The 12,972-nt window shown below is 67.2% G+C and overlaps 1 protein-coding gene across 1 annotated transcript in view; it reads right to left on the reverse strand.

Moving 5' to 3' along the window:
• C1QL1 (complement C1q like 1) overlaps positions 1-12,972 on the reverse strand; it is a 61,628-nt gene extending 48,656 nt beyond the window's left edge. The window contains exon 1 of the mRNA XM_075911420.1: positions 12,306-12,972. Within this exon, the coding sequence (XP_075767535.1) occupies positions 12,306-12,839 (534 nt within the window). The 5' untranslated portion in view covers positions 12,840-12,972. The remainder of the gene's footprint in view (positions 1-12,305) is intronic.

Here is a 12,972-nt window from a genome sequence, read left to right on the forward strand (position 1 = left end):
CTCAGAGATGCCAGGCGCCGGAGAACCCCTGGGTTCCCCTGGGGAGTTCGCTCTGACCCCGCCTGGTAAACCCACACGCGGCCTCAGCCTCCAGCCCTCGGGCTCCTCCACTGCTTTGGTCCGGCAGCTTCTCCCACAACAGGGCCTGATGTATGGCCCTGCCCTGCAGGCTGCCCGCTGCCCATCGCGGGCCAGGAGCCGGGACCAGGCCTCAGCAAGTCCCCTCCCCTAGGCAGCAGCCCCGTGAAGTGCATCCCCCTTTCTTGGCCACAGGAGAAGCCAAGCCCCGGTCCCATGCGGGCGCTAGGCAGAGGCGGTACAACCGGCACCCACTGGTGGCCCGGCCACGGCTCGGCAGGAACCTTTTCGGTCCCACACAGGACGTGTCCGTGGCTTCAGACAGATCCAGGCCCGCGGGAGTCCTACAGGTTGGCCTGGGGCTGCCCAGGTGGGTACAGGCTACGTGCCCCACCGTGCAACGTGCCTGTTTGAGCCAGGCTGCGAGCCAGACTACAGCTCCCAGCATGCAGTGCTTCATCGAGAGCCCCACGGCCGGGTGCGGGCTGGCCACGGGCCGTACGTTCCATCCGCTGGATCCGAGCGGGAAGAGCGTTCGCCTCGGCGAGCCGCACGGCCCATCCGGGCCCAGGCACGGGAGACTGGCGCCAAAACACCACCAGCAGCCACAGGCAGCGAGCCCGGCCAGGCAGAGGGAGGCAAACGCTGCTGGAGAAACCCGGGAGCGGGGCTTGTGGCTGTTTCCTTTGCCAATTTCGGCCCTCGGGGTCGGGCGGTTATAAAGCGTCAGCACTGAGCGGCCGCCCTGCAGCTGGGGGCAAAGCCGGGCTGCCCCGCCCCACGGAGCCCGGAGTTAACACTGCCCATTAGCCACCCGGCCAGAGAAATCCTCTGGCTCCAAACTCCGGGTCCAAGCCCCCCTCCCCGACCACGTTGCACTTGCTGCGGGGCCACAAGGCCTGACGAGAGGGGATGTTTATTCCCCCTTGTGTCAGCTGCCTGCAGGGTGGGTGGGGGCCACAGCTCAGGCCCCCACGTCTGGCCGACCCGCTCGCTGCTTCTCTGCAGCCCCACTCGGCCGCTCTCCGGGGCAGGGCCCGTGGCTCCGTGTCCGTGCGGCGCCTAGCACCCGGCCCACGCGCCTCGGCAGCAGCTACCCGAGGGACCGTGCAGAGGGGAATCCGTGCAGCCGCGGGGCCGGGGCTGCAGAGAGGGTTTCCCTGGGTCGCCTGGCAGCCCACACGCAGCCCAGGCACCTCCCCACGGGGTGCAGGGCATTGAGTGGCACCAGGGCCCTGCAGGAGAGAAACGCCAACCGGCACCGCCAGGCCAGCCTGTGCTGGCGAGTGGGGGGCGAAGGCCACTATGGGCCCAGCTGAGCGAGGAAGTGGGGAGTTTGGGGACTTCAGGGGGGGCTGCATGCGGGGGGGCTCAGTGCCCGGATGTTACTGGTTGAATGTGACAAAGGGGGGGAGTTTGTTGTTGCAGAGAACAGCCCAGAGTCGGAGCCGGGGGGTCTGGGACGCTGGTGACCCCAGCCCTGCTCAGAGGACACGGCCGGTTCCGGCCAGAGAGACAAGGGGCAGCAGAGGGGACCCCAGGGACCGGCCCAGCTGGCCCCAGGGAGGGGAGAACATTGGACGGGGAGGGAGGCGGAGAAGAGGGGCCGGGCGACCCTCTTACCTGGGGAGAAGACACTGGCGGGGGAGGGGCTGTTGCTGGGGTTGTTGGGGGCTCTGCAGGGAGACGGGGGCTGTTTTGGGGGCCGAGGGCAGAGCAGGCAGAGCCCAGCCGGCTGCAGGGGAGACTGACGTGCGGGGCCGGGGGGGCCAGGCCGACTGGCCGGAGGGACCCGTTGCTGCTCAAAGCTCAATAAAGCCCCGGTCGGTGCTGGCTGATAGTCGCTCTGGGCTGGAGAACAGGGGGCGCTTCCCTCCGGGAGGGGAGGCCCTGGGGGTCCGGAGAAAGGGGACCCCCAAGGGGGCTCACGGCGGAGGCAGGCGGCTGAGGCCCTGAGAGGCGCCGTCCCGGAGGCAGAGGGCCAGCTCCCCCCGGTGAGAGTGGGCCCCCCAGGAGAGGGTCTCTGCACTGGAGGGGCTCCCCGGGAAGGGGCTGCCGCACTGGAGGGGGGGTCCCGCCCCGACTGGTGAGCTGTGACAGGTGGCAGGAGCCTGTCCCAAGCACTCACCCACCTTAAGGCTGGGGGAGGGGAGGGGCCGGGCCGTGGCCCAGCCCCTCACAGGTAAGGGCCAAGCCAGGCGAGTCTCCCAAGTCCCAGTTGGCTCTGCGCTGCCCCCAGCACCCCCGCCTGCAACGGGGCCCAAAGGCCCCAGCACCTCGGGGAGGAGCCTGTTAGCCCCCCCTTGCCCAGGCCAGCTGGGCCCTCCCTGAGCACGGGTCAGCCCTGCCCCACAGCAGAGCGAGGCGGCAGCTTCTTCCACGCCGCCTGCTGCCGAGGCCGTTCAGGAATATTTCAGGCCAGGATATTAACCGGAGCCCCTCCCTCCCTGTCCTGCCCTGAGCCTGCTTGGCAAGCCGGCCTGTCCCGCTGGCGAGAGCCCCTGGGGCCCCGCAGCATGGCCGGGGCGGAGCTGACCATGTGCCCAGGGACTCATGGGAGGAGGCTGCCCCGGGTGTGTTCCTAACACTAACGGGAGCCGTGACTGCCTGGTACCAGGGAACAATACGAGCCGCCAGCCCTTAGCCAGCCCTCTTCCCCCACAGAGCTCACAGCAGATGGGGAAACTGAGGCAAAGGAAAGCATCGACTCGTAGGACCGGAAGGGGCCTCGAGAGGCCATCGAGTCCTGTCCGCTGCCCCCATGGCTGGACCAAGCACCGTCTAGCCTGGGGCCAAAGAGCCAGACTGCAGGACAACGCGGAGCAAGCGGCCCACACGGAGCCGGACAAGGCCTGTTTGCATGACTGAAAAGACACGACGTGGTATTACTGACGGATGATTAATAGTGGGAAGGAAACACTCAGACTTGATTTCACGTGCCGCGTGGGGGGGAGGGGCACCTCGTCCTGCAGCCAGCTGGGGGCCGGACCACGGGGCCTGCCCCAGGAGTGGGGCTGGGGACAGGATGCTGCAGCCAGATGGGGGCTGGCCAAACTGCTGCAGCAGTCACAGAGCTGCCGTGGCAGGGCCACGGGGCCTGCCCCAGGAGCACAGCGGCTGAGGCCAGACCGCAGCAGTCGGATGGGGGCTGGAGACTCCCGTCTATCCCGGCTGGGAGCGGGCACACGGCCCCGACAGCGTGCCCTCCGCTGGCCCTTTAAACGAGCAGAGCGCCCCGGCCGCGGGGAGCAGGCAAGCAGAGCGGCCTGCCATGAGCGATTATGTTTGCATTCATTTTTCATTTTAGCTTCAAATGTCGCATGCGCTCTGGGAGCGGCAGAAGAGCCGGGTTTGGGTCTGCACTGAGCCGTGCGTGGCTCGCGTGCCATAGGCTGCCAACCCCGATCCAGACCATCCCTGGCAGGCGTCTGTCCAACCTGCTCCACACGTCTCCCGCGATGGAGAGTCTACATCCCCTCCCCCGCGCCCCCGGCAATTTATTCCAGTGTTTAACCCCCGCCAGGCAGGGAGATTTCCAACCACCTCCCTTGCTGCAATGTAAGCCCATTGCGTCTTGTCCTAGCACAGATCAAGGAGGATATTTTCCCCCTCCTTGTAACAACCTTTTAGGTACTTGAAAGCTGCTCTCACGCCCCCTCTGTCTTCTCTTTTCCAGACTGAACAAGCCCGATTCTTTCAGCCTTCCCTCAGAGCTCATGTTCTCTGACCTTGCATCATTTGTGGCCCTCTTCTCCGGACCCTCTCCAATTCCTCCACCTCTTTCTTGAAATGCGATGCCCAGAACCGGACACAAGACTCCAGCTGAGGCCTAACCAGCTGTGACGGCGCGTTGGGGGTCCCCCGTCTCCTGCACCCCGAAATGGCACGAACAGACTTCACCAGCCAGTGGAATTGAGGGTGGTTTATTGCTTCTCCATGATACAGCACAGCACAGATGTAATCTGGTTACAGGAACTGGGGCTAAGAGGCCTCAGTGCCCCCCTGAGATGGGGGGATCCCAGCCCCCTCCCCAGTTCCTTCTCCCCTGCTTTCCAGCCAGGAACTAACTCCCCCTCTCCAAGCCCTGCCCCCAGCCAGGGCAGCATCCACCTCCCTTTGTTTCTCCCCATGGGGGGGTTGGTTCAACCGGTATGGAGTCACCTTTGCATAATGAGGTTTTCCCTGCCGGGTCTTGCTCCAGACAGAAGAGGTCACCACAGCCCAGCAAGTCCCCCCACTACGTCACACCAGCGCAGAGCAGCGCGGAAGAACGACTCCTCGTGTCTTGCTCACAACGCTCCTGTTAACGCAGCCCAGAATCAGGTTTGATTTTTGTGCAACAGCGTCACCCTTTCTGCAGGACTCCTGCCTAGACAGTCGCTGCCCGTCCTGTGTGTGTGAGATGGATTGTTCCTTCCTAAGGGCAGCACTTTGCATTTGTCCTCATTAAACTTCATCCGATTGACCCCAGACCATTTCTCCAGTTTGTCCAGATCGTTTTGTCCCCCAAACTCCCAGGTGGTTTCAGCAGTGCTCCCGGTACCGGATCCCCACCCCCATTTCTAAACATAGAAACCCCGATCTTCCCCCATCCGCCCACCAACTGCAAGTCCTGGGTCTCGGCCTTTCCGCCAGGGACGCCCCACACGTCACACCCCCACGGCCCTGCAGAGTGCACGCCCTTCCCCCCACGACTAGGGGTGTAGGAACTGCCGGTGTGGACCACACCGGGGGGCAGCGAGGCCGTGCTCCTGCCTGGCGCTGGAGGGCTCAGAGGGAGGCCCAGGAAAGCCCGTGTGAGCCGTTACGGATCCCCTGCCCAGAGGTGAGCGGCTGAGCCCCGTCTAGCTTCCTCAACCCCTACCCCAGCGCCTCTCGTTTGCCCCCTCCCTACACTCAGCAGTTCCGGCAAAGTCACTGCATCAGAGGGATCGGTCCAGGGTAGGGCCAGTATCCGACCCCTCTGCCCTGTGGAGACGGGGCCAGGGCCAGGCTGTTGGTGCCAGGGGAGGGTGCCCCTGGGGTTACCACTTCTAGGATCATTCCTCTGTCCCAATCTTCGCCCATCATGTTGGCTGCCGTGGCTTTCGCTGGTGCCTCAGTTAACTGAGGCCAAACGGACGGGGGAAGGGTGCAAACGACCCTGCCCAAAGTGCATTAACTTCCATCCTTCGCGTCGCATTTCCTCTGCCTCTCGGCTAACGGCACCGGGCCTGGAAGTTCCCCGATCCGGGCTGTCACCCCAAATGAATCCGTGTCGCCTGCAAATGCAGCTGCCCCGATGCCCCGGCTCCTGCAGAACCCTGCCGATCCCAAGCAGAAATGCTAAGGAGCCGGGGGGGGGGGGGGGGGACATCAGAATGGCTTAGACACGAGGGACAGAGTCTGCTCTGACATGGACACCCCAAGTTCAGCGGCTGGCACATGCCCAAGGGCAGAGCCGGTCGGGCCCAGAGAGCCGGGCGCCCCCATTGCAGCCTGAGCAGGGTGCTGAGCTCTCGGGAAACCAACGTTGCTACTTCAACAAAACCTCCTGACTTGTGTGTCTGGGGACCCCGTCGGGCTTGATGCTGCGTCCCTCGGCACGGGGCACGTCTGACACCCGGCAGTCAGGGCCTGCTCAGCTCATGCCACTAGAACGTTACCCGCTCGCCGCAGTATCCGCAGAACAGGGCAAAATCTGAAAGCTGGTTGGCAGCTGCCTGGCGTCTCTGTGCTCCCGCTCCCTGGGCATCGTCAGCGAAGGGTGCCCGGACGAGTCCCACGAGGCCTGGCCAAGTCTCACCATTTTTAGCACAAGTCTTGTGAGATTTGGTGTTTGTCCTCTAGCATTTCCTGGCTGCATGAAAAGCCTCGTCAGTGTGACCCTCATGGCTCGGACACCAAGCCGGTGAAGTCAGCTTCATGGTTCTGGGGGGTCTGGCTCGTGATTTCTGAATACTTGGGGTGGGCAATACTGGAAAGCAGATTGGGCAGCTTCAATGGTTTTTTCTAGTAAGTGGGACGTAGTGGGGGGTACCTTGCTGGTTGCTGTGCTGGGCAGTGAGCTGTGGGTGACCCCCACTGGCTGCTGGCTGCAGCACGGCCCAGCAGGGCCGGGGGTGAGTCATTATGCAAGGGGGCTCTGAACCAGTCTGACGAGTGATCTCCCAGGGAGCGGAACAATGGGAAGAAGGGGAGTGGAGTCCTGGCTGGGGGCAGGGCTGGAAGTGGGGGAGGGAGGTTTCTGGCTGGGATCATGGAGGAGACAGCCTAGGCAACGGGCTGGGATTTAGGGGCCCAGTCTTTCTCATCTCAAGGGGGACTGAGGCATCCTAGGCCTGCCCTGGAACCAGATTACATCTGTGCTGTATCCTGGAGAAGCAATAAACTCCCTCTGTTCTACTGGCTGGTGGAGTCTGTCTGTGCCATTACGGGGGTGCAGGAGACTGGAGAACCTCAACGCGCCGTCACAGGAAGTTTCACTTGCTGGTTCTTATGTGCTGGTCCAGCCGGGCCGTGGTTACGTTTCCAATGCAAAACCGTTCTGTACGTCTTGAAAGGCAAAGGAATTTGCACGAGCAGCACCAGTCGCCCTGCGTTCCGTGATCCCTCCCCCCCCCGCGAAAACCTTCCCAGCCGTAAGGCGGGCGTAAGGCCGTGCAGGATCAGCTACTGTGGCCTGATTGGCCGAGCCCGTTCAGAAAGGGCTCACTCCTAAGCCCTGAGGATCTATGCAAGACAGAGGCACCGAGAGCGGAACTCGGGAGCGTCCCCTTCCCTTGGGGGTGGCGACGCTAACGGGCAGAACCTGCCCTGTGCTGCAAGGCTGAGCTTCGGTGCCGGCACCAAAGGGAGATTCCTTCAGCCCTCCCACCTGCTGAGCTAAACGGCCCCCCCACCACCGCGGGGAGGGACCAGTTGCAGTCAGCTGCTTCCCCTGGAACAAAAGACGCAGCTCAGCTGGCGTGGGGCCGTGCTGAGCACGGGTCAAAGTGTTCAGCGGCTGCACTGCGAGAGGCACCCTCGAGGCTCAATGTCCTCCCCCCGGGCCTTCTAATCTGGGCACACCCCTCCAGCCGCCCGCGTCCTGCCCTTCGGATTCCTGCCGTGAAACTGTCACTCGTGTTCTGGAGGACCCTGCTACGGCTTGTGCGTGTGTTGCGGCTGCACGTGTAAAACGGGGGTCACACGCATCAGTGCTCGCTTGCACGAGGCCACGTGCGCTAGAGGAGACGCCCATGAGGTCCCGAGTGAGGGGACTGCTGACGGCAGCCGGCAGGGCTCCGAAACACCAGGGTAAACGCTCGGCTGGAGGGAGGAGGGTCCCACACGGCAATTCGAGAGGCTGCAGTCCAGCAGAGAACCATCGGCTCCACAGCTTCCAGCCTCTGAGCTCCTGCCGTGCCCGGTGCCCCTCGTGGGAATCAGCACCCTCCAACGGGCGCCAAGCCACACGTGCTGGGTCTGCCGTTCGCACGCCCAGCGCTGGGAATCGGGAGGGGTCACGCCCGGGGGTCGGGAGCCCAGCGCTCCCTGCACTGCTCTCGGGGAGCCCCCAGCTGGTGCTTTCCCACCTGGCGCCCTTCCTCAGAGCGGTGTGCCCCCCGTGCAGCGTGTGGGGGGGCCGCGGGAACACGCCGGCGGGGACGGATCCTGCCGGGTGCAGTGTCTCCTGGGCTCCGAGCGGAGCAGCAGGCGCACTCGGGGCTCTGGGAACGCTGGGAGCTGCGCCTCTCCCACGGGGGCGGAGCGCGAGACCTGGGCTGCCCACGCTCCGTTTCCTCCCACTCCGGGGCTCAGCCCTGGCCTTCCCCTGCTACGGTCTGGAATGGGGGGGAGTCTGACCCGCTCCTCCATTGCTGGGTTCGGTCAGAAACATCCGGGCCCAGTCGGGCAGCCCGGGGCCCCGCTCAGCGCTCGCAGCCGGACGGGGAGCAGCTGCTGAGGTTGCATGAGGGGAACTGGGGGCTCTGCATTTGTATCAGCCCCCTCGCCCCCCAGGACAGGCAGGATTAATCCGGCCGGCGGCCAGGCCACGCGGATCATTCCGCTCGGTCTCCCCATGGCCGGGCGGCTGGAGCAACATGGGAAGGCTGCGAGCCACTGACCCCAGCTGCAAACCCAGCCTGCGGTGGAAAGCACCGCGAGCCTGGGCCCTGCAGCCCCCCGCCCCCTGCTCCCCACCCCGCGCTCCAGTGCCTGCCGCAGGACATGGTCCTAAGGGCTGCTCTGGCGCCATCTGCCCCAGCCCAGGTTTCACTGGTTGCTGCCACCATGGCCGGTCGGCAGCGGGAACGTGGAGGTGCCTGGCATGAGAACACAGAGGTAGGGAGCAGGAAACTCGGGGGACAAATGGGGAGCAGAAGCAGACTGAGGGGGGCAGGGGAATGTGGGGGGTAGGCCGAGGGGGGAGGGAGAATGGGGGGCAGGGAGAACGAGGGGGAGGCCGAGGGGGTAAGGAGAATGGGAAGCGGGGGGCAGGGAGAACCGGGGCAGGCCGAGGGGGGAGGGAGAACGGGGGGCGGGGGGCAGGGAGAACGAGGGGGAGGCCGAGCGGGTAAGGAGAATGGGAGGCGGGGGGCAGGGAGAACGGGGGCAGGCCGAGGAGGGAGGGAGAACAGGGGGGAGGGAGAGTGGGGGCAGGCCGAGGGGGCAGGGAGAACGGGGGGCGGGGGCAGGGAGAATAGGGGCAGGGCAGGGGGCAGAGAGAACGGGGGGCGGGGGAGATGAGGGGAGGGGCAGAGGAGGCGTTCCCATTGCAGCGCCGAGCTCTCCACTGCGGGGGCGTCCTCGCTCAGCCGCCCTGCCCCCGGCCCCTCCCGCGCAGCCTGTGGCAGGCGGTGGAGTCCGGCTGCTTGTGGCAGGAGGCGGCAGGTCGGGGCACAAAGCCCGGCTCCCTGGGCGGTGGAGAGGTTAAAGAATTTGCACAAGATCTGAGAAGAGGCGGGACCCGGACCCAGGAGACCCAGGCGCTGGCGTCATGCCCAGAGCTGCCACGGCTCCCACGCAGGCACTGGGCTCCGGGACAGCCAGGGCAGCCAGGCGTGGGAAGAACCCCCTCCTCACCCACATGCCACTCTCGATGGGGCAGGGGTGGGGAGGGCCCCACGCTGGATACGGGGGCGGGGCAGGACCCTGACCCCCACCCTTGGTTCCCAGAGGGGTTTATTGGAGGGATTTGGGCGTTTTGTACAATAGGAAAACGAAAGACGGCAGATTGTCCTTGGAGACACTTTCCACTGGACTGAGCCCCCCAGCGACCAGCCCAGCCACGGGGCGCGCTGTGTCCGTAAGGCCGCTGGCAGCACCCTGGGGCTAGGGATCGGGAAGCGGGGTGCAGGACGGGCGCCCCCTACTGACGGAAAGGCCGGCGCTGGCTGGACAGGCTCACGCACACGGCAGAGCCACCAGTCTAGGCCCCGCTCCAGGGTCACATGGACCCACACCCTTCCCTTCCCCCACACGCTCCCCTGGCCTTCCCTGAGCCCACGGCCTGCAGCCCCCCTCCCGCATGTAGCTAGCAGCGGCCGCGTCGGAGCTTCCCACGCTGGCAGGGCCCCGCTCTCCGCCCCGTGCGGCTGGGTCTGCGGGAGCAGGAAACAGCAGTTCGGGGGTCTGCCCCAAAGCGTCCTGCATCAGCCAAATGCAGACTTGGCGCTGCCCAAGTGGGGGAGGGAGGCCTGGCTCAGCGGGGACTCTGGACTTATTCCACCCCGGAGAGGTCCCCACCGATTTCAGGGGCAGCAGCGGTCGGCCGGACGGCGCAGAATCGCCCTTAGGGTGCGCAAATGTCTACGAGCGCAGGGATCGGCCCATGGCTCTGGGGGGCGGCTAACCCCCTGCCTGGCAGCTGTATGGAGGACCCTGCGTCCTGATGCATGCGCGAGGAGCCGGCGCGGCCGAGAGCGAACAGCCACACGGCGCCGCCGCGAGCGCCCCCCCGCGCCCACAGAACCCTCCCCGCCACAGCCTGGCCTGCGCTCGGCCGGGGGAAGGGCCTGCGGGCCCGTGGCTGAAGAGGCGGGTCACAGGCCAGTTCCTGGCCCAGCGGAGGGGGCAGGGGCATCTCCCCCCACCAGACACGTGCTCAGCCTGCTCAGCTCCAGGACCCGGGCAGATGATTAGTTTTAATGACATGACTCAGGGCCCTGCTTCAGTGGCCCCAGGCTTCCACTTGGCACCTGCTAAGTGCTGGGGGGGGGGAGCACTCAGCACCTGGCCCCTCCAGCCCAGACACCGGAGCTGTCAGGCTGCATGGCCTGTGCTGCTAAAAGCATCTGACAAGAGGGACTCAGGTACAGGGACGGCCAAGGGAGCCACCAACGCTGAGGTCCCCTCGTGCCTCTGGCGGGCTCCGTGACCTTGGCAAGCAACTGCCTCCTGCCTCAGTTTCCCCTCTGGCCCGGTCTCTCTTGTCCATCTCGCTGGTCGGTGCCATGCCCCTCACAAGGCCCGAGCTCAGCTGCACCCTAGAGGCTCCTGAGCCACAAGGAGCCATTTGTCAGCCACAGCAGGGAGGAGCCGGCGCAAAGCCCAGCATGGCAAAACCCATCAGGCCCTCGGCCAGAGCGGGCTCCCTGGGGCCTGCCGCTCCCAGGCTCGGGCCATGCAGGGAAGCGACTGGAGCAGACACCCGGCCCTGGCTGGAAGGTGGCAGCTCCGTAAAGCCCCGGCACACGCTGCAAAGGGGAAGGGGCAACCCGCAGGCTTCCCTCCCTGCCGGCCGATTCCCTGAGCCTCGCCCGTAACGAGGGCGGCGCGGCTGCTCCACTGCCACAGCGGGTGACACCGAAGAAAATGACGCTCAGGTGACATTTAAGGTGCGACGGGAGAGTCGCTGCTCAGGCTGGTGATGGGTGCGTTAAATCACTGGCGGGTTTTCTCTGGGAGGGAGGGGGGAGGGATTCCAGGGACGGGAGAGAGGGAGGCAGAGCAGATTTCAGTGCATAAAACAGTCTGACATTTCTGGGAGGCCTCAGGGCATTCCAAGTGGGATCCGAAGGAGCCTTACAAACTGAGAACCACCTCCAAGCAGCCACCTCTGGGGTGGAGCGAGGCAGCTGGGCCCAGCCCAGGCAGCGAGCGAGGGCAGAGGCCAGCTTGCCCAGTGGCAGGAGAGTGAACAAGTCTCCGCTGGGGAGGAAACTCAGCTCTGGTACAGATGCTGGGTTGGCCAGGGCCTGTGCGTCCAGGGCTCGGGCTGCCCTGCCTGGCACTGCCCGGCCAAGGGACACGGCCCTCGAGATAAGGATGGAAAAATCGGATCATCCCGACCGGTGCTGCCTACCCCAGGCTGGAGACCCGCAGCCAGGACCTCCTGCCCCAGCCCGCACGCAGCCAACACAGCGATCTGCAGCGCAGCCGGCTGCATCCCGCTCCCAGGTCCCGGCCCCCGCGGCTCCGAGTTGGGCGAAGTGAAAACCCCGGAGCTACCGAGACCCCCCCAACTCGTCACATCTCCCAGCTCGGCCGTGCTGCACATGCGCAGTGGCCCATGTTCTGAGCACTTGTAAACTGGCCCCGGATCCCGCAGCCCCGCGACCCCTGCGCGCTCGCGGGGCGGACTCGGTGCCCGGTGGACTCGCTGAGCAGGCGGGAGCCGCCGGGCCAGGCGATCGGGGCAGAGTCCCGCTCGGGGCGCGGAGGATTCCCCAGCCCCAAGCGGGCCGGGCCAGGGACCCGCCGCTGTCGCAGCCCCCGAATCGGGCCCCAACCGGGCGTCCCCCCCCCGCGGGGCCCCGCCAGCCACAGCCTGGCCCCGCCGCAGCCAGGGGACGCGAGGGACCGCCCCGGGCCCCCCCTCCTCGGCCCCCGCCCGCCCCGGCCCCTCCTCCTCGGGCCCCCCCTCCCTGGCCCCGCCCGCCCCGGCCCCCCCCTCCTCGGGCCCCCCCTCCTCGGCCCCCGCCCGCCCCGGGCCCCCCTCCTCGGCCCCCGCCCGCCCCGGCCCCCCCTCCTCGGCTCCCGCCCGCCCCGGGCCCCCCCTCCTCGGGCCCCGCCCGCCCCGGGCCCCCCCTCCTCGGGCCCCGCCCGCCCCGGGGCCCGCCCCGGGGCCCCCCTCCTCGGCCCCCGCCCGCCCCGCACCTGCGGACCCCAGTGTCCCTTCGCCGCCGCCCCGCTCTTAGCCCAGAAACTTTACATGGGGGGGGGGGCGCTAAACATCCATTCGGGGCCGCAGCCCCCGGCGCTCGGCTGGAGCCCACGAGGACCCGTCCCCGTCCCGCGCCCCCGGCCCGGCCCGCACCCACCTGGCCGTTCTTGCACAGGTCCGCCCACATGCTGGTGCCGTCCCCGCCGCGCATCAGCACGTGGTAGGTGAAGAAGTAGGTGCCCGGGACGCTGCACGTGAACTTGCCCGTGGCCGCCTCGTAGCTGTTGCCCAGGTTGGTCACCACGTCGTCGAACTTGAGCACCTCGTAGCCCTCGTGCGGGTTCTTGAGCCCCGCGTAGAAGGCCACGCGCGGCGCGGTGCTGTACGTGGCCGTGCTGAAGGCGCCGCTGCCGCCCGCGGGCCCCGGCGGCCCGGGGGGCCCCTGCTGGCCCGGCTCGCCCCGCGCCCCCGGCGGCCCCGCGGCGCCCGGCGGGCCCGGCTCGCCCTGCTTGCCCGGCCGGCCCGGCTTGCCCTGCGGGCCCTGCAGCAGCGCGTCGGGCGCGGCGCTGGCGCTGGCGGGCGCCCGGCCCCGGTAGGGCTCGCAGACCATGCGGCAGGCGCCCAGCATCTCGTAGCGCCCGCCCGCCGAGCTCACCAGCGCCGGGATGAGGATGACCAGCGCCAGCAGCATGAGCACGCCCAGCGCCGCCGCCAGCAAAGTTTTCCGGCCCGCGCCCAGCCGCGCCAGCGGCCGCCCCGGCGGGGGAATGGTGCCGGCGGGCGGGGCCCGGGGGCGCAGCGAGGCGGAGACGCGGGGCTGCTGG

This window comes from Pelodiscus sinensis, chromosome 29, assembly GCF_049634645.1.
Source record: "Pelodiscus sinensis isolate JC-2024 chromosome 29, ASM4963464v1, whole genome shotgun sequence".
Classification (NCBI taxonomy): domain Eukaryota; kingdom Metazoa; phylum Chordata; order Testudines; family Trionychidae; genus Pelodiscus; species Pelodiscus sinensis.